Source organism: Salvelinus fontinalis, chromosome 29 (assembly GCF_029448725.1).
Source record: "Salvelinus fontinalis isolate EN_2023a chromosome 29, ASM2944872v1, whole genome shotgun sequence".
Lineage (NCBI taxonomy): Eukaryota > Metazoa > Chordata > Actinopteri > Salmoniformes > Salmonidae > Salvelinus > Salvelinus fontinalis.
In genome coordinates this window covers 18835840-18853477 of record NC_074693.1, presented here as the reverse complement: position 1 = coordinate 18853477, position 17638 = coordinate 18835840, and the positions used below count along the sequence as shown (strand labels likewise).

Below are 17638 nucleotides of genomic sequence, written 5' to 3'. Positions count from 1 at the left end.
TACTATGCTGTCAAATTAAGAATTACTATGCTTTTACATTAAGAATTACTATGCTTTTAAATTAAGAACAGTGTCCTTATCTTAAGTTGGACACTAGCATTTTTTATTTCCAAATATCACACAGACCGATGTAACCACCCTTGCTGAAAATTAATATAATGAATGAATGATGAAAGCAAGATTGCAGAAATATTCTCCTACAGAGTGGAGCTTAGTTACACTGTGTTGTTTTCATTGTTCTCAGTCTGTACTGTGGGTAGTCTGGTGTAGACAGACAGACGGTGGGTCAGTCTGTACTGTGGGTAGTCTGGTGTAGACAGACAGACGGTGGGTCAGTCTGTACTGTGGGTAGTCTGGTATGAACAGACAGACAGACAGACAGTGGGTCTCACCTGGCAGCCTCCTTGATCGCGTGATGGATGAAGTACCTCTGGACCGTCACAGACCCCTTCACCTCCTCCAGCAGCCTGAATATGGTCTCATAGTCTGGGAAAAAGGACAGGCACAGTCAAGGGTCAGTGGAGGTGGTCCAGCAGATGGAAGATAAGGGACTTCTCTACACTATAAAGGGAATAGGGTGCCCTTTGGGACACGACTCAGCACTCTTCTAAGTAGTATGTGTATCACGACTCAGTACTCTTCTAAGTAGTATGTGTATCACGACTCAGCACTCTTCTAAGTAGTATGTGTATCACGACTCAGTACTCTTCTAAGTAGTATGTGTATCACTACTCAGTACTCTTCTAAGTAGTATGTGTATCACTACTCACTGCGGCCAGGTTTGCGGACCTCCTTGATGACCCGTGTGCGCAGCTCAGCATTGCTGCCATCTAGTGGGGCTATGGTGACCGCCTCAGGCTCAGCTTGGTCTGCTCCATTTTCATCTCCCTCCAGCTCTCCCTCCTGGTCCCCCTCACAGCCTTGCTGCTGTCTCTCTGAGGGGGGCCGCTCATCCAGGCCACCCTCCCCTAACCTGTCCTCCTCCACGCCACTGTCCTCCCCACTGTCCCCCGCACACATCCCAGGCCTCTCACTCTCTCTCTCCTCCAGGATGAGTGCATTTGTGCCCCCTCCCACACCGTCCACCACCATTCCAGGCCAGCCGTCCCCTGATTCAGGCCCCACACCCCCCTCCCCGTTACTCTCTGTGCCCAGCACGCTGTTCCCCACTGCTCCTGTGGGGGGCAGAAGAGCACATTTCACGACATTATCAAGATGATGAACACCCTCAACAGGGAAACTGTTTTAAATGAAGATCCATTTTATATTGAGGTTAAAGTTTTATGTCTGCATGTCATTTTCTGACCACTAACTAACACTTTCAGTAGACTGAGATCTGCCATTTCCATACTGTATGTGTCCAGTTCTATTACACTCATATAGCAATCAATACAAACTGAAATCCATGAGCATACAACATATCATTAAAAACATTATTTAAACAAAAACAAATGTTTAAGTGTCAGTCAGGATGGAAGGGAATTTCTCTGGGAGTTGATGCAGTTCAGATGGTATCGAGAGAAGAGGAAGTGTTCATGGTCTCGGAGGGATCCAGTCAGTCGGCATCAGAGAGACAGTCAGGTCCGAAGCCTCAGCAACTCACCCCTACCTTTGTGCAGTGGGATGGGCTTGATGATGCCATCCTGGCCCTGGGCCCCGTTCCCATTGGACCCCTTCCCCACTACATGGTTGGTGATGATTGGTGGAGTCTGGGGTCGACGCAATAAAGGGGACATACTCCGCCTTCTCTTCAGAGCAGCCCCCGAGTTGGGGTCCCCCGTAATGCCTCTCTTCTTGCTTTGGGGACCCGTTACAAACTCATCTGCCTCATCAATCATCATCCCCTGGGATCAAGAACAAACAAACCAAGTGGTTGTAGAATGATGATGTCACACTATTATCACTGCTGTTTTTTTTTTTGCTGATCTCTGCTGTGTGTGCGTGTGTATGTTTGTACCTTCTTGTCCTGTTTGAATGGGTTGCCGAAGGTGTGCAGGCGTTTGGGTTGGTCAGGGTCGATCTCTCTCAGAGGAGACGGCATCATCTTTAGATACTCCTGATAGTTGCCCATCTGAACCATGGGTATACTGTGAAGGTAGTCTAACAACCAGCACATACTCAATGTCAAAACAAATTCATTTCATTTCAATCAGCATTAAAGCCCACTGTTGTATTCATTCATTTACCATATAAATACATTCTTAGGGTGGCTAGTATCAACAGTTCATGTGACATTTTTCCACTTCTTACATAATCTTTTCATACTGTAGTCAATAGACTGACAAGAATAATCTAACTGCTGATTCATTCTTTAGATTCTAAACCGTTGGGGGAGGGGCACTAAGCTGACATGGAATTTTACTATGGATCATTTAGCTGTTTGATTTGGAATTTTAGGACCTCTTTAGGTATAAATAATAATATAAAACAATGTTTTGATAAAATATAGATGTTGGCCTTTACTACTATAGCCCATAGAAACACATTAAATAACACATTCATTCATTTCAAAATAACAGTCACAAAATAAATCATAAGAAGCAAGGTTTTGAACTGTCTGTCCTAAATCTAAGGAGATATATATATATATTTTTACACATATTTAACCCCTTTTTTTGGGTAGGAACAAAACTACCGTCATACTTCCATTTATTTTTTAAAAATGTACCGGTTAATTTCAGACAAGTCCCATGACACTTGTGGGGGTCGTAGAGCAAAAACAGAGAACACCATCATGTTCATGAGAATCTCCCCTTTCCACAATGGGGTTTGTAGCCCAAATGGTTCGGACGCTACCAAACAGAAGGTGGCACATCGTCAGTACCGACAACTCTCCTGACACTTGGTGGGGGCCGTAGAGTAAAAGTTTGTAGGTCAAACCATTCGGACGCTTCAGACGTTTACATGAAAAGACTGATTTTCAGGATGTCTCATGGTCTGACAAACACCGCTCTAGCTCTGTCACCTTTCACCTCAGATGCAGAAGTGCGACACTGGCGGGCAGATGCGGTGGATTGAGAAGCATCCAATGCAAAAAAACTGATATCTCTAGCTTAAACTGACGGATTTTGATGGGGATTTTTTTGTTATGTAACTTAGATTGACGCACCAGTGCATCAACCGACTCTAGGGGGTTAAGCAGCTTTCAAGCCTGCCTACCTTCATCTTGTCCTCTGATAAGTTTCTGAGTAGTCCTCAGAAGGTTGGAGCGCATCCGTGTCAGCTGATCCAGAAGGTTCCGTCTTGGGATGTCATAGGCGTTCCGATACGCCTGAGGCTTTAGATCCTGAGGAGATCGGAAGTAATGAGATACAGAAACCCTGTCTGCCACTTCAATCTAGGAACATCGTCTGCGTCCCAAATGGAACCCTATTCACTGGGCTCTGGTCAAAAGTTGTGCACTATATACAGTGGGGAGAACAAGTATTTGATACACTGCCGATTTTGCAGGTTTTCCTACTTACAAAGCATGTAGAGGTCTGTAATTTTTATCATAGGTAGTACACTTCAACTGTGAGAGACGGAATCTAAAACAAAAATCCAGAAAATCACATTGTATGATTTTTAAGTAATTAATTTGCATTTTATTGCATGACATAAGTATTTGATCACCTACCAACCAGTAAGAATTCCGGCTCTCACAGACCTGTTAGTTTTTCTTTAAGAAGCCCTCCTGTTCTCCCCTCATTACCTGTATTAACTGCACCTGTTTGAACTAGTTACCTGTATAAAAGACACCTGTCCACACACTCAATCAAACAGACTCCAACCTCTCCACAATGGCCAAGACCAGAGAGCTGTGTAAGGACATCAGGGATAAAGTTGTAGACCTGCACAAGGCTGGGATGGGCTACAGGACAATAGGCAAGTAGCTTGGTGAGAAGGCAACAACTGTTGGTGCAATTATTAGAAAATGGAAGAAGTTCAAGATGACGGTCAATCATCCTCGGTCTGGGGCTCCATGCAAGATCTCACCTCGTGGTGCATCAATGATCATGAGGAAGGTGTGAGGGATCAGCCCAAAACTACACGGCAGGACCTGGTCAATGACCTGAAGAAAGCTGGGACCACAGTCTCAAAGAAAACCATTAGTAACACACTACGCCGTCATGGATTAAAATCCCGCAGCGCACGCAAGGTCCCCCTGCTCAATCCAGCGCATGTCCAGGCCCATCTGAAGTTTGCCAATGACCATCTGGATGATCCAGAGGAGGAATGGAAGGAGGTCATGTGGTCTAATGAGACAAAAATAGAGCTTTTTGGTCTAAACTTTACTCGCCGTGTTTGGAGGAAGAAGGAGGATGAGTACAACCCCAAGAACACCATCCCAACCGTGAAGCATGGAGGTGGAAACATCATTCTTTGGGGATGCTTTTCTGCAAAGGGGACAGCACGACTGCACCGTATTGAGGGGAGGATGGTTGGGGACATGTATCGCGAGATCTTGGCCAACAACCTCCTTCCCTCAGTAAGAGCGTTGAAGATGGGTCGTGGCTGGGTCTTCCAGCATGACAACGACCCGAAACACACAGCCAGGGCAACTAAGGAGTGGCTCCGTAAGAAGCATCTCAAGGTCCTGGAGTGGCCTAGCCAGTCTCCAGACCTGAACCCAATAGTAAATCTTTGGAGTGAGCTGAAAGTCCGTATTGCCCAGCGACAGCCCCGAAACCTGAAGGATCTGGAGAAGGTCTGTATGGAGGAGTGGGCCAAAAGTGTGTGCAAACCTGGTCAAGAACTACAGGAAACGTATGATCTCTGTAATTGCAAACAAAGGTTTCTGTACCAAATATTAAGTTCTGCTTTCTGATGTATCAAATACTTATGTCATGCAATAAAATGCAAATTAATTACTTAAAAATCATACAATGTAATTTTCTGGATTTTTGTTTTAGATTCCGTCTCTCACAGTTGAAGTGTACCTATGATAAAAATTACAGACCTCTACATGCTTTGTAAGTAGGAAAACCTGCAAAATCGGCAGTGTATCAAATACTTGTTCTCCCCACTGTATGGCATAGGGTGCCATTTGGGATACAGTTATCCTCTCAGGCATCTCAGAGTTTCACCCTGCCGGTTCTGTACCTTGTTGAGCAGTGCAATCTGAAAGCCGGCAAACTCCTTGAAGTTGATGTCTGCAAGGCGGAGGGACATCTCTCCGGTGATACCCTGCAGGAGCTGCTTGAAGTCTTTGCGGTGGGCCAGGGACAGGGTGTTGGAGTGGTTCTTCACCTTTATCCCAGTCTCTTGGGGAGCCTTCTTCCCTACAGACACGATCAGGCGATCCGACTCCATCTTTGCCTGCAGACAGAGAAAGAGACAAAGACAGGTTCTTTATTCACTAATTCACACCAGCTGGGTGTGCTCCTAAAGTGTATTCAGACCTACATAAGTGACCCTTGTTAAACACGTATCACGTTGTACAAACTTTGAAAGCTATAGATATATACTAAGTCTAGTTGTGCATCCCAAATGGGACCCTATTCCTTATATAGTGTACTACTTTGGGCCCTGGTCAAAGTAGTGCACTACATAGAGAATAGGGTGCCATTTAGGATGCTACCCAGGTGAAGGGAAGCCCCACCTGCTGGCTAAGCTTCTTTAGGTAGGAGATGACACTGTAGCTGAGGCCACAGTCCATGTTGTCGGAGATGAGGTTGGGCGCTCCCATCATTCTCAGTGCCTTCTTCAATGGCTGTATGGAAACACAGAGAGCCCATAGAGAAAGTGCATCACCATCAAACAAACATGAAATACATATAGCACATATGGATACAAATATATATTTACATATATGACATTGACCAAGAACAGTACATTACCAAGAGAAAGTAAGGAGGCATGGTCTTCAGGTAGATCTCAAAGGCCTGCCGCCACTTTAGGTTTGGCTTCAGTTTGTGCACTTTAAACAGGTCATCTGTGAAGACAGCAGGGTTGGGGGTTGGGAAGAGGAAAAAGACCTGATCATCCAAGAACACCCAGAGATTGGCAATCAGAAAGTATCTTGTTACAAAATACCCTAAAGACCAATGTATCAAAATAATCTACACAAAACTGGGTATTTTTTATTTATTTAATTGAAATACATACATTTGCACGTAAAACAACATGTGACCTTCGGTTTACACGCTATAAACAGTACCAATATCCCACTTCATATATTGTTAGTCTTCAGAGCTTTGTGGCCCCTATTACTCAACATACACTGCATTGGTGTCAGAAATTAGATTCCATGCCTTACCATGAGTATCATTTAATCAGAGGAGCAGATGGAGGCATAAAGGGGTTTGACATAAAGTTGAGGCACAGGAATCACTTCCCAAATGACAGAGAGTGTAGTGATAGTATGGCAATAACAAAAAACAAGAGTTCACTTCCACCTTTGGGACCATATTCACGGCACTATCCTTGCTCCTCCTCCACCAAAACCTCTCAGGGCAACACGTTAGTGACCTAACATTTCTTAAACCAATGCAGCAAATTTGGGGTGATATGGGGCATCAAAATTCTGAAGCATTATAATATATTTTGAAAATACAAAATACCATTCTCTGAAGTATGTTCTTACAAATACATGGGGATTTTGGTCATGTACTCAGGCGTTCCAAATACATTGGGATTTTGGTTAGGTACTCAGGCCTTCCAATTACATGGTGATTTTAGTCAGGTACTCAGGCCTTCCAAATACATGGGGATTTTAGTCAGGTTCTCAGGCCTTCCAAATACATGGGGATTTTATTCAGGTTCTCAGGCCTTCCAAATACATGGGGATTTTATTCAGGTTCTCAGGCCTTCCAAATACATGGGGATTTTATTTAGGTACTCAGGCCTTCTAAATACATGGTGATTTTAGTCAGGTACTCAGACCTTCCAAATACATGGTGATTTTAGTCAGGTTCTCAGGCCTTCCAAATACATGGGGATTTTAGTCAGGTTCTCAGGCCTTCCAAACACAAATGGGGATTTTAGTCAGGTACTCAGGCCTTCCAAATACATGGGGATTTTAGTCAGGTTCTCAGGTGTTCCAAATACATGGGGATTTTAGTCAGGTACTCAGGCCTTCCAAATACATTGATGATTTTAGTCGGGTTCTCAGGCCTTCCAAATACATGGTGATTTTAGCCAGGTTCTCAGGCCTTCCAAATACATTGATGATTTTAGTCAGGTTCTCAGGCCTTCCAAATACATGGTGATTTTAGCCAGGTTCTCAGGCCTTCCAAATACATGGTGATTTTAGCCAGGTTCTCAGGCCTTCCAAATACATAGTGATTTTAGTCAGGTTCTCAGGCCTTCCAAATACATGGCGATTTTATTCAGGTTCTCAGGCCTTCCAAATACATGGGGATTTTATTTAGGTACTCAGGCCTTCTAAATACATGGTGATTTTAGTCAGGTACTCAGACCTTCCAAATACATGGTGATTTTAGTCAGGTTCTCAGGCCTTCCAAATACATGGAGATTTTAGTCAGGTACTCAGGCCTTCCAAATACATGGTGATTTTAGTCAGGTTCTCAGGCCTTCCAAATACATTGATGATTTTAGTCAGGTTCTCAGGCCTTCCAAATACATGTTGATTTTAGTCAGGTTCTCAGGCCTTCCAAACACAAATGACAAAATACTCAAAAGTAATTTAAATACCTATTTCAAATACATATAACAGAAACACCCCACAAATGTCGCTAATGTATGGCTGTATACTGTTACAGCTTCAGCATAGAAGACATCCACAATCTCACTTACCAAGGAGTGGCAAAACAACTGGGTAGTTGTAAGGCATAACAAAGAGGTTGACACAGGAGAGAGTGGTGCTGGCCTTCAGGTAGCCAAAGGGCTGGGCTAGGTCACTGTGCTTTCCACTACTGTTCACAAAGACCTGCAGGGAAAGAGACAGAGAGAGAGAGAATGGGGGGGGGGGGACAGCGAGAGGGGAGAAACAGGAAGAAAGAGAGAAAGAGAGACAGGGGGGGGGGCAGTGAGGAGGGTAGAGAATGAGAGAGAGAAAGACATAGAGAGACAGAGAGAGAGAGGGGAGCGAGAGATAGAGAGAGACAGAGAGAGAAAGAGAGAGCATGAGAGAGAGAGGGGGGGAGCGAGAGACAGAGAGAGACAGAGAGAGAAAGAGAGCGTGAGAGAGAGAGAGAGAGAGAGAGAGAGAGAGAGAGAGAGAGAGAGAAAGAAAGAAAGAAAGAAAGGGGGAGCGAGAGACAGAGAGAAACAGAGAAAGAAAAAGAGAGGGGCAGAGAGAGAGCGAAAGCGAGAGAGGGCTCAGCACAAACAACATCCCACAGCATAACTAGAAATACAAACACCATAACTCCTTGAGGTTGTGTGTGGGAGCATTTCTCCTACCTGCCAGCACATGTGTGGAGACTTCCTCTCCAGGATGTACTGGGTGAGTGGCGAGGGCTCCAGTTCGTACTTGTCAAAGGGTAGCTTGTCAATCACCATGGGCTCACAGTCCACACAGGTGAAACGCACCATAGGGTGAGCAGAGCGAGGAGGCTAGTGGTGGGCAAAGGGAGAGAATGACAGAGAACATTTAGAGCATTTCATATAATGCTGTCCTTGTTGAGGAGAAATAAACATCCTGAAACTATACCAATGCCATGCCGACACCACAGGAACTACTGTGTGTGTGTGTGTGTGTGTGTGTGTGTGTGGGGGGGGGGGTTGAAAAAGAGAGTAGAGACAGAACATTAAACAGTAGGATGGAGCTGGCAGACTCTAGTCAGTCAGCATCCACCCTGACCCTCTGTCCTTGGCACTGCCCCAGTAACACTACAGATAGTCAATATACAGAGAGAAAGAAAAACACAGAGAGAGTCCTAAGCAAACTTCACCCCCAGTTCTTGGCAATAAAGACACAGTGAGGAGCAATCATTCACAGGATGCCAAGGGCCAGGACAACTACAGGTCTCAAAGGCCAGGACTACAGGTCCCGGGGGACCAGGACTACAGGTCCCAGAGGGCAGGACAACTACAGGTACCAGAGGGCCTTGACAACTATAGGTCCCAGAGGGCCAGGACAACTATAGGTCCCAGAGGGCCAGGACAACTATAGGTCCCAGAGGCCAGGACAACTAAAGGTCCCAGAGGCCAGGACAACTATAGGTCCCAGAGGGCCTGGAAAACTACAGGTCCCAGAGGGCCAGGATAACTACAGGTCCCAGAGGGCCTGGACAACTACAGGTCCCAGAGGGCCTGGACAACTACAGGTCCCAGAGGGCCTGGACAACTATAGGTCCCAGAGGGCCTGGACAACTACAGGTCCCAGAGGGCCTGGACAACTAAAGGTCCCAGAGGGCCTGGACAACTACAGGTCCCAGAGGGCCTGGACAACTATAGGTCCCAGAGGGCCTGGACAACTACAGGTCCCAGAGGGCCTGGACAACTATAGGTCCCAGAGGGCCTGGACAACTACAGGTCCCAGAGGGCCTGGACAACTATAAGTCCCAGAGGCCAGGACAACTACAGGTCCCAGAGGGCCAGGACAACTATAGGTCCCAGAGGGCCAGGACAACTATAGGTCCCAGAGGGCCAGGACAACTATAGGTCCCAGAGGGCCAGGACAACTATAGGTCCCAGAGGGCCAGGACAACTATAGGTCCCAGAGGGCCAGGACAACTATAGGTCCCAGAGGGCCAGGACAACTATAGGTCCCAGAGGGCCAGGACAACTATAGGTCCCAGAGGGCCAGGACAACTATAGGTCCCAGAGGGCCAGGACAACTATAGGTCCCAGAGGGCAAGAGTGCAGAGCCACATTTAACACTAAGTACTGGATTTAAGAGGAGCATAATGCTTAACTCTCATCCTCTTTCACTTGACCCATTAACTGACTGCTTAATAATCACACAAACAATATCTTAGTGTTTCAAAATGGAGGGACTAATGAGCTTGCGTTAGTGTTACTGCATCAGTAACTGTGGGGTTAATGGCATCCTCTCACCAGAGCGGGGGAGTTCTGGTCCGGCCAGAAGGACTCAGGGATGGGCCAGTGGCCTACAGGCACCCCTGTCTTGGGGTTGGGTCGCACGTAGATGAGCTTGTGGCAGCTGTGCCAGGGCTGTGGGCTGAAGGACAACACGGGCCGGCTCGGGTCAACCATACCATCTGTAGAAGCAAACAACATGAGGTATCCATTTCTCAACCGAACACAAACAGAAGAACAGCCAGAAGCAGCTGTTTGGAACACATCAGTCAAGCGGTGTCAGAGAGAGTCACCTTGAGACCATCAGAGGACACTTCATCATTGACACGCATAGTCATACACAAGAAGTTAGAGCGCATTCCTGTTAGGACATACCTTCGCCTACCAGAGGCGGATCTGGCCCTGTCTTTTCAAAGTTAATGACGACACCACTCAGAACCTTCTGGACCAGAGAGTCCAGACACTGGTTCAGCATCCTCTGAGTCCGTACACAGTATGACCGACCTAGAGAAAGAAAGAGTGGGAGGGATGAAGAACAAAGACAGAGAGATGGAGAAGACCTGTTATTAAGGGCTATAATGATACCAGTATTGCAATATCTTTTCCATGACAAGAATTAAAACAAGAAGCAGTTATTTTGTCCTTTAAAAACCGTCTGTATGTAAATTATTGTGTGACTCTAGATGACAACATAACGATGTTTGTTTCCAACATTGGGGCTGTTTTTCTAAAGAGGTTAAAGCCCCTTCGTGTTTTCTTTCCTTGCCATGATACTAAGGAGTATGGTGATACTGGTATTGTCCCGGCATTAGTGTTATTCTGCATGTACACTCTCAGTCAAAAGTTTGGACACCTAGTCATTCAAGGGTTTTTCTTTATTTTTACTATTTTCTACATTGTAGAATAATCGTGAAGACATCAAAACTATGAAATAACACATATGGAATCATGTAGTAACCAAAAAAGTGTTTAACAAATCAAAGTATATTTTAGATTCTTCAAAGTAGATACCCTTTGCCTTGGTGACAGCTTTGTACACTCTTGGCATTCTCTCAACCAGCTTAACCTGGAATACTTTTCCAACAGTCTTGAAGGAGTTCCCACATATGCTGAGCACTTGTTGGCTGTTTTTCCTTCACTCTGCGGTCCAACTCATCCCAAACCATCTCAATTGGGTTGAGGTCGGGCGATTGCGGAGGCCAGGTCATCTGATGCAGCACTCCATCACTCTCCTTCTTGGTCAAATACCCCTTACACAGCCTGGAGGTGTGTTGGGTCATTGTCCTGTTGAAAAACAAATGATAGGCCCACTAAGCCCAAACCAGCTGGGATGGTGTATCGCTGCAGAATGCTGTGGTAGCCATGCTGGTTAAGTGTGCCTTGAATTCGAAATAAGTCACAGACAGTGTCATCAGCAAAGCACCCCCACGCCATCACACCTCCTCCTCCATGCTTCACAGTGGGAACCACACATGCGGAGATCATCCGTTCACCTACTCTTGAGTCTCACAAAGACATCGGAACCAAAAATCTCAAATTTGGACGCATCAGACCAAAGGACAGATATCCACCGGTCTAATGTCCATTGCTCGTGTTTCTTGGCCCAAGCAAATCTATTCTTATTATTGGTGTCCTTTAGTAGTGGTTTCTTTGCAGCAATTCGACCATGAAGGCCTGATTCACGGAGTCTCCTCTGAATAGTTGATGTTGAGATGTGTCTCTTTCTTCAACTCTGTGAAACATTTATTTGGGCTGCAATCTCTGAGGCTGGTAACTCTAATGAACGTATCCTCTGCAGCAGAGGTAACTCTGGGTCTTCCATTCCTGTGGCGGTCCTCATAAGAGGCAGTTTCATCATAGCACTTGATTGGTTTTGCGACTGCACTTGAAGAAACTTTCAAAGTTCTTTACATTTTCCGGATTGACTAACCTTCATGTCTTAAAGTAATGATGGACTGTTGTTTCTCTTTGCTTATTTGAGCTGTTCTTGCCATAATATGGACTTGGTCTTTTACCAAATAGGGCTATATTCTGTATACCAACCCTACCTTGTCACAACACAACTGACTGGCTCAAACGCATGAAGAATTAAATAAATTTTAGGCACACCTGTTAATTGAAATACATTCCAGGTAAATACCTCATGAAGCTGGTTGAGAGAATGCCAAGGTTGTGCAAAGCTGTCATCAAGGCAAAGGGTGGCTACTTTGAAGAATCTCAAATATAAAATACATTTTGATTTTAACACTTTTTGGTTACTACATGATTCCATGTGTGTTATTTCATAGTTCTGATGTCTTCACTATTATTCTACAATGTAGAAAATAGTAAAAAATAAAGAAAAACCCTGGAATGAGTAGGTGTGTCCAAACTTTTGACTGGTACTCTATATCTTCCAGAAAGTATTGACAATACATAGATAGTTGCAGATTTAATTTCCAGTCTCTGGAAACATTGCAAATGTTAAATGATACATAGCCTGGACCCTGAAGAAGGTACTCTGTGCCCAAATGTTGGTTGACCCATTAAATTGTTGAGAGCATATATAGACTGTGACCTTGTGTCTGTGTTTTTATACATTACACATTTTGACATCACAACACACACAATTGTTTAACATTGTTCCTTTTTTTGGTACTTCTATAATTGAACCGTGTTAATGTTTGTTAAAATTGTCATGCTGATAATGTTATCGCCAAGCCTCACACTGATAGGACAAGTCAAAGTCTAGAGAGGAGTCTTACTTTCCTGTTACTCTAATCTCCTAACTTTCTCAATAAGACTGCAAAATGAACATGGAGAGCCAGTTAGAATGAACCCCAGAGCCAGTTAGAATGAGTAGAATGGGCGTCTCCATTGAAGTCAATGATGCCATAATGGGTGAACTGGCAGACATTTGTCAGTGTACCCATAGGACTAGGGCAGGAAGTAAAAGCAGGACGTTAACTATTTCTATGGGGGGCATCCTACCTCCAGTGACCTCACACATCTGGGTGATGGCAGACTCGTCGTTGGGGACGCTGCCCAGCTGCTCGCTGTCGGGCGTGGCTGCCCCAGGGAGACGCAGCACCAGGGCGAAGAGACGCTGGTCCCACCGGAATGGCTCCTTGGTCAGCTCACTGCCTGGCAGTGGAGAGGTCAGGGGCAGGTGGAGCTGGAGACAGGGAGAGAGGAGCACAAAGGAGGGAGAGGGGCATGTTAGAGGTGGCAGCAATTAGCCTAGCAGTTATGAGCATTGGGCGAGTAACAGAAATGTTGCTGGTTCAAATCCCTGAGCCGACTACAGTAGGCAACAACAAAAAATGACAATGTGCCCTTGAGCAAGGCACTTAACCCTAATTGCTCCTGTAAGTCGCTCTGGATAAGAGCGTCTGCTAAATTACTAAAATGTCAAATGTAGAGGTGGGGAAGATGTGAAAATTGGATTAGCATTTAATTTGTCTTGTTACTGGACTTGTTACTAGACTTGTTAATTTGTCTTGTAATTGGGCCCAGGTGAGTTGGTTTCTTCTTATATAGTGTAATAACGATTTAGACAATGTGAGTCATCTGAATAACATGCAGCTCATGAAGAATCATATGTCCTGGAATTCTCTGCCTGCTTCAAATGTGGGCTCTCTTTAACAGCCTCACTTACTAGCCAGGACCATAGTAGAACTCTACTGGCTGGAGAGTGAAACTGTTCCTTCTTCATTTGACCTAGCCAGGACCACAGTAGAACTCTACTGGCTGGAGAGTGAAACTGTTCCTTCTTCATTAGACCTAGCCAGGACCACAGTAGAACTCTACTGGCTGGAGAGTGAAACTGTTCCTTCTTCAATAGACCTAGCCAGGACCACAGTAGAACTCTACTGGCTGGAGAGTGAAACTGTTCCTTCTTCATTAGACCTAGCCAGGACCACAGTCCACTGCTTTTAAACCTGGGGCCATATGTATCAAGCTTCTCAGAGTAGAAGTGCTAACTTAGGATCAGTTTTTCCTTAATAAGATTTCATGGACAGGGGGACCTGATCCTAGATCAGCACGTTTACTTTGAGACGCTTTATGAGCATGGCCTCTGACTTATATTTAACCAGTCAGAGGAACGGCCAGTGTCCTCGCTCACCTCATCCGGCACCCCAGAGGTGTGAGTCAGCTTGTTCCCATCCGTGATGGTGATGATCACCGACGGCTCCAGAAAGAACGGGTTACGGCCCTGAGGGTAGACAGGGAAGTTCATGGGTTAAAAAAACGGTTTGCTGTTGGTCAGGCTGAGAGATGATTGTCGTTGTGGTACTCTGTGAGGACAGAGGGGAGGACAGCTCATACTAATGGCTGGAATGGAGCCAATGGAATGGCATCAAACACATGAAAACTGTGCGTTTGATGTATTTGATACGAATTCCGCTCCAGCCATTACCACAAACCCGTCCTCCCCAATTAATGTGCCATCAACCTCCTGTGATATACAATACAACTTTATTGTCCAGATGTTGCAGAGAACCACAAAATATTGTGTTGTGTTCTCAGCCCCCTACCACCAGACACCAAACAGACAGTTGAGACGAGTACAGGGTTGTGGGGTTAAGGGCCTTGCTCAAAGGCCCAACATTAGGGGAATGTCTTGAGGGTGTGAACCCAGAGTAGCCCTCAAGTTGCCAGATTAATTCCGCCCTTTTTCTAGCGCCCGGCCCGGGAATCGAACCGGACACCTTTCGGCTACAGGTCCAACTCCTTAGCTGCTGAGCTTCCTACCGCCAGCATTCTCTTATTTACACACAAACACACACACTAACAGGAAGTTTTTATTTTTGTATATTTTTGTATTTTTGTTTTTTTTATTTGTTTAACCTTTATTTAATTAGGCAAGTCAGTTAAGAACAAATTCTTATTTACAATGACAGCCTACCAGGGAACAGTAGGTTAACTGCCTTGTTCAGGGGCAGAATTACAGATTTTTACCTTGTCAGCTCGGGGATTTGATCCAGCAACCTTTCGGGTACTGGCCCAGCGCTCTAACCACTATGCTACCTGCCGAGAAACACTAAGAAGATTTACATACTCCCGATGCTCACCGCTAGCCTAGCCCGAATGGTCTAATGCTGCTCATATTGGCTGATATAAACAAATACATACACAAACGGAATATTCCTCAAATCTATATGCACTGTATTGCATGCTATTGTACAAAATGCTTGTGCATAATAATATGTTTAAAAAAGTTACCTATTGCCTGATATTCCATAGGATTTGTTGGGGGGAAAACATGCTATTTCTATGACCTGGGTGATGTACTTTATACTAAAGTATGTTATATTTAAAGGTGTAGAGGGGTGAGTGTCAGGAATACCTGTCCATAGTTGTCGATGCCAGAGACAAGGCGGTTTAGGTTGAGTAGGTCAAAGGCCGCGCGGAGAGCGTGACCCAGAGTGGTCAGTCCAGACGCCTGCAGGTTCTTCAGTTCACTCATAAACGTGGCATGGTTCTCCTTCCAGCCCGCCTGAAATACACACAGGGATAGTGTGTCACACACACACACACCATATGAAGGGAATGCAATACATTGCATACTCAGGCAGACAGAGGGAGTCTTGCGTCATCACAATACACTGCATGATCAACCCACATAACACCAGCCATGAAAGTGGACACAACACACACACGCTCACTCTTACACACACATACACAGACAGTATTACATTACATTGACCCCAGAGCACAGAGGCATGTTGGCACGTACAAACACACTGACTCATATTAAACATATTAGTGCTGGGTTAAAGACATACAGTAACAGCTCCATACTCATATAGGCTAAAGAAAATATGTATTATCACAACAGATGAAAGATATTGATCATACATTAGGCTCTATATTAAAGGGTTAGTTCACCCAAATGGCAAAATACTAATTAGTTTCTTTACCCTGGAAGCAGTCTATGGACAAGGTATGACAGCAATACATGCTTTGGTTTAGTTTCGCTGGCACGGTTTCCACATGCTCACATTTAAGCATTTGTGGCACAAATCCCATTCAAGTCATGGGACCAAAATTAGCATTTTTCACGGATCATGTTAAAATCATTTATAAGTGACTTTGCTGAGCTTCACAATCAATTTTAGATACTTTTAGCTAATTTGGATATGATGCGCAAAAAATGCTAATATCGGTCCCTTGACGTGAATGGGATTTGTGCCAAAAATGCTAAAACGTTAGCATGTGGAAACAGTGCCAGGGAAACTAAACCAAAGCATAGATTGCTGTCATACCTTGTCCATAGAATACTTACACAGTAAGGAAACCAGTGTGTAATTTTGTAATTTAGGTAAACTATCCCTTTAAATAATATGTTTATGATACTATGAAGCTACGACATTACATCTTCCTTAGGTTATGCCTTTAGAGTGCTTGGTTTGAAAATGGTAGGTCTATTTGTAATGTAGAAAATATCTCAGAAAACACAAAGTACTGGCCACTATTGGCTCTTGCTGAAGCACTTCCTGAAGCTGCTCATCCCATGAGACCAGGGCTTTCCTATGAGACCAGCGCTTTCCTATGAGACCAGGGCTTTCCCACGAGACCAGGGCTTTCCCATGAGACCAGGGCTTTCCCACGAGACCGGGGCTTTCCCACGAGACCGGGGCTTTCCTGTAAGAGAGCAGCCTAGTAGGGGAGTGTGAGTGGCTGCTTTCGCTCTTTCCTCCACTGAGGTCAAGTACCTTACTGTTACAGCATTATGCTTAATCTACGGATGACCTGCAGGCTTACCAGCCCCACCGTAAGCGGTACCATGCGTCCTATAGAGAGAGAGGAGAAGGAGGAAGAGAGAAATAGAGGGTGGGAGTTTGGAGGTGACATGGACACTGAGCAGGAAATACAACAGGACAGAGTTGGCTTAACTTTTAAGTGTTTGTAGTCCTTGGATACAAGGCATGGGTTATTATATCTAACCTCTAGAATGTGTTTACTCCAATGTACTTATGAAGTAGTGAAAAATAGCATAAAACAATGCTAAAGCAATTGTATATTTGAAGTAGCATGTTGCATTCCTTCACTGTAGAAGAAATGCAATTGGCCCAGCGTCCTCCGGGTTTGGCCGCTGTAGGCCGTCATTGTAAATAAGAATTTGTTCTTAACAGACTTGCCTAGTTAAATAAAGGTTAAACAAAAATAAATAAATAAAGAAGGCTGTAGAAGTTAAGACAAAACCCTACTGGCAGGCTCTAGAACTGAAGACAAAAGCCCTACTGTCAGGCCGTAGAACTGAAGACAAAGCCCTACTGGCAGGCTGTAGAATTGAAAACAAAGCTCTACTGGCAGGCTGTAGAACTGAAGACAAAACTCTACTGGCAGGCTGTAGAACTGAAGACAAAACTCTACTGACAGGCTGTAGAACTGAAGACAAAGCCTACTGGCAGGCTGTAGAACTGAAGACAAATCCTCACTGGCAGGCTGTAGAACTGAAGACAAAACCCTACTGGCAGGCTGTAGAACTGAAGACAAAGCCATACTGGCATGCTGTAGAACTGAAGACAAAAGCCCTACTGGCAGGCTGTAGAACTGAAGACAAAGCCCTACTGGCAGGCTGTAGAACTGAAGACAAAGCCCTACTGGCAGGCTGTAGAACTGAAGACAAAGCCCTACTGGCAGGCTGTAGAACTGAAGACAAAACTCTACTGGCAGGCTGTAGAACTGAAGACAAAGCCCTACTGGCAGGCTGTAGAACTGAAGA

General features: G+C 44.9%; 1 protein-coding gene across 2 annotated transcripts in view; it reads right to left on the bottom strand.

Moving 5' to 3' along the window:
- The window catches only part of ints6l (integrator complex subunit 6 like), a 28062-nt gene that overhangs the window by 3119 nt on the left and 7305 nt on the right, over positions 1 to 17638 (bottom strand). Inside the window, exons 3-17 of one of the 2 annotated variants that reach the window (XM_055888490.1) lie at positions 15257 to 15406; positions 14033 to 14122; positions 12898 to 13081; positions 10303 to 10431; positions 9946 to 10109; positions 8347 to 8499; positions 7738 to 7870; positions 5820 to 5914; positions 5582 to 5692; positions 5083 to 5298; positions 3160 to 3286; positions 1958 to 2100; positions 1604 to 1844; positions 771 to 1175; positions 393 to 486 (exon numbers count right to left, since the gene is read on the bottom strand). In XM_055888490.1, the coding sequence (XP_055744465.1) occupies positions 393 to 486; positions 771 to 1175; positions 1604 to 1844; positions 1958 to 2100; positions 3160 to 3286; positions 5083 to 5298; positions 5582 to 5692; positions 5820 to 5914; positions 7738 to 7870; positions 8347 to 8499; positions 9946 to 10109; positions 10303 to 10431; positions 12898 to 13081; positions 14033 to 14122; positions 15257 to 15406 (2435 nt within the window). The remainder of the gene's footprint in view (positions 1 to 392; positions 487 to 770; positions 1176 to 1603; positions 1845 to 1957; positions 2101 to 3159; positions 3287 to 5082; positions 5299 to 5581; positions 5693 to 5819; positions 5915 to 7737; positions 7871 to 8346; positions 8500 to 9945; positions 10110 to 10302; positions 10432 to 12897; positions 13082 to 14032; positions 14123 to 15256; positions 15407 to 17638) is intronic. The other variant, XM_055888492.1, reaches the window with a different exon arrangement.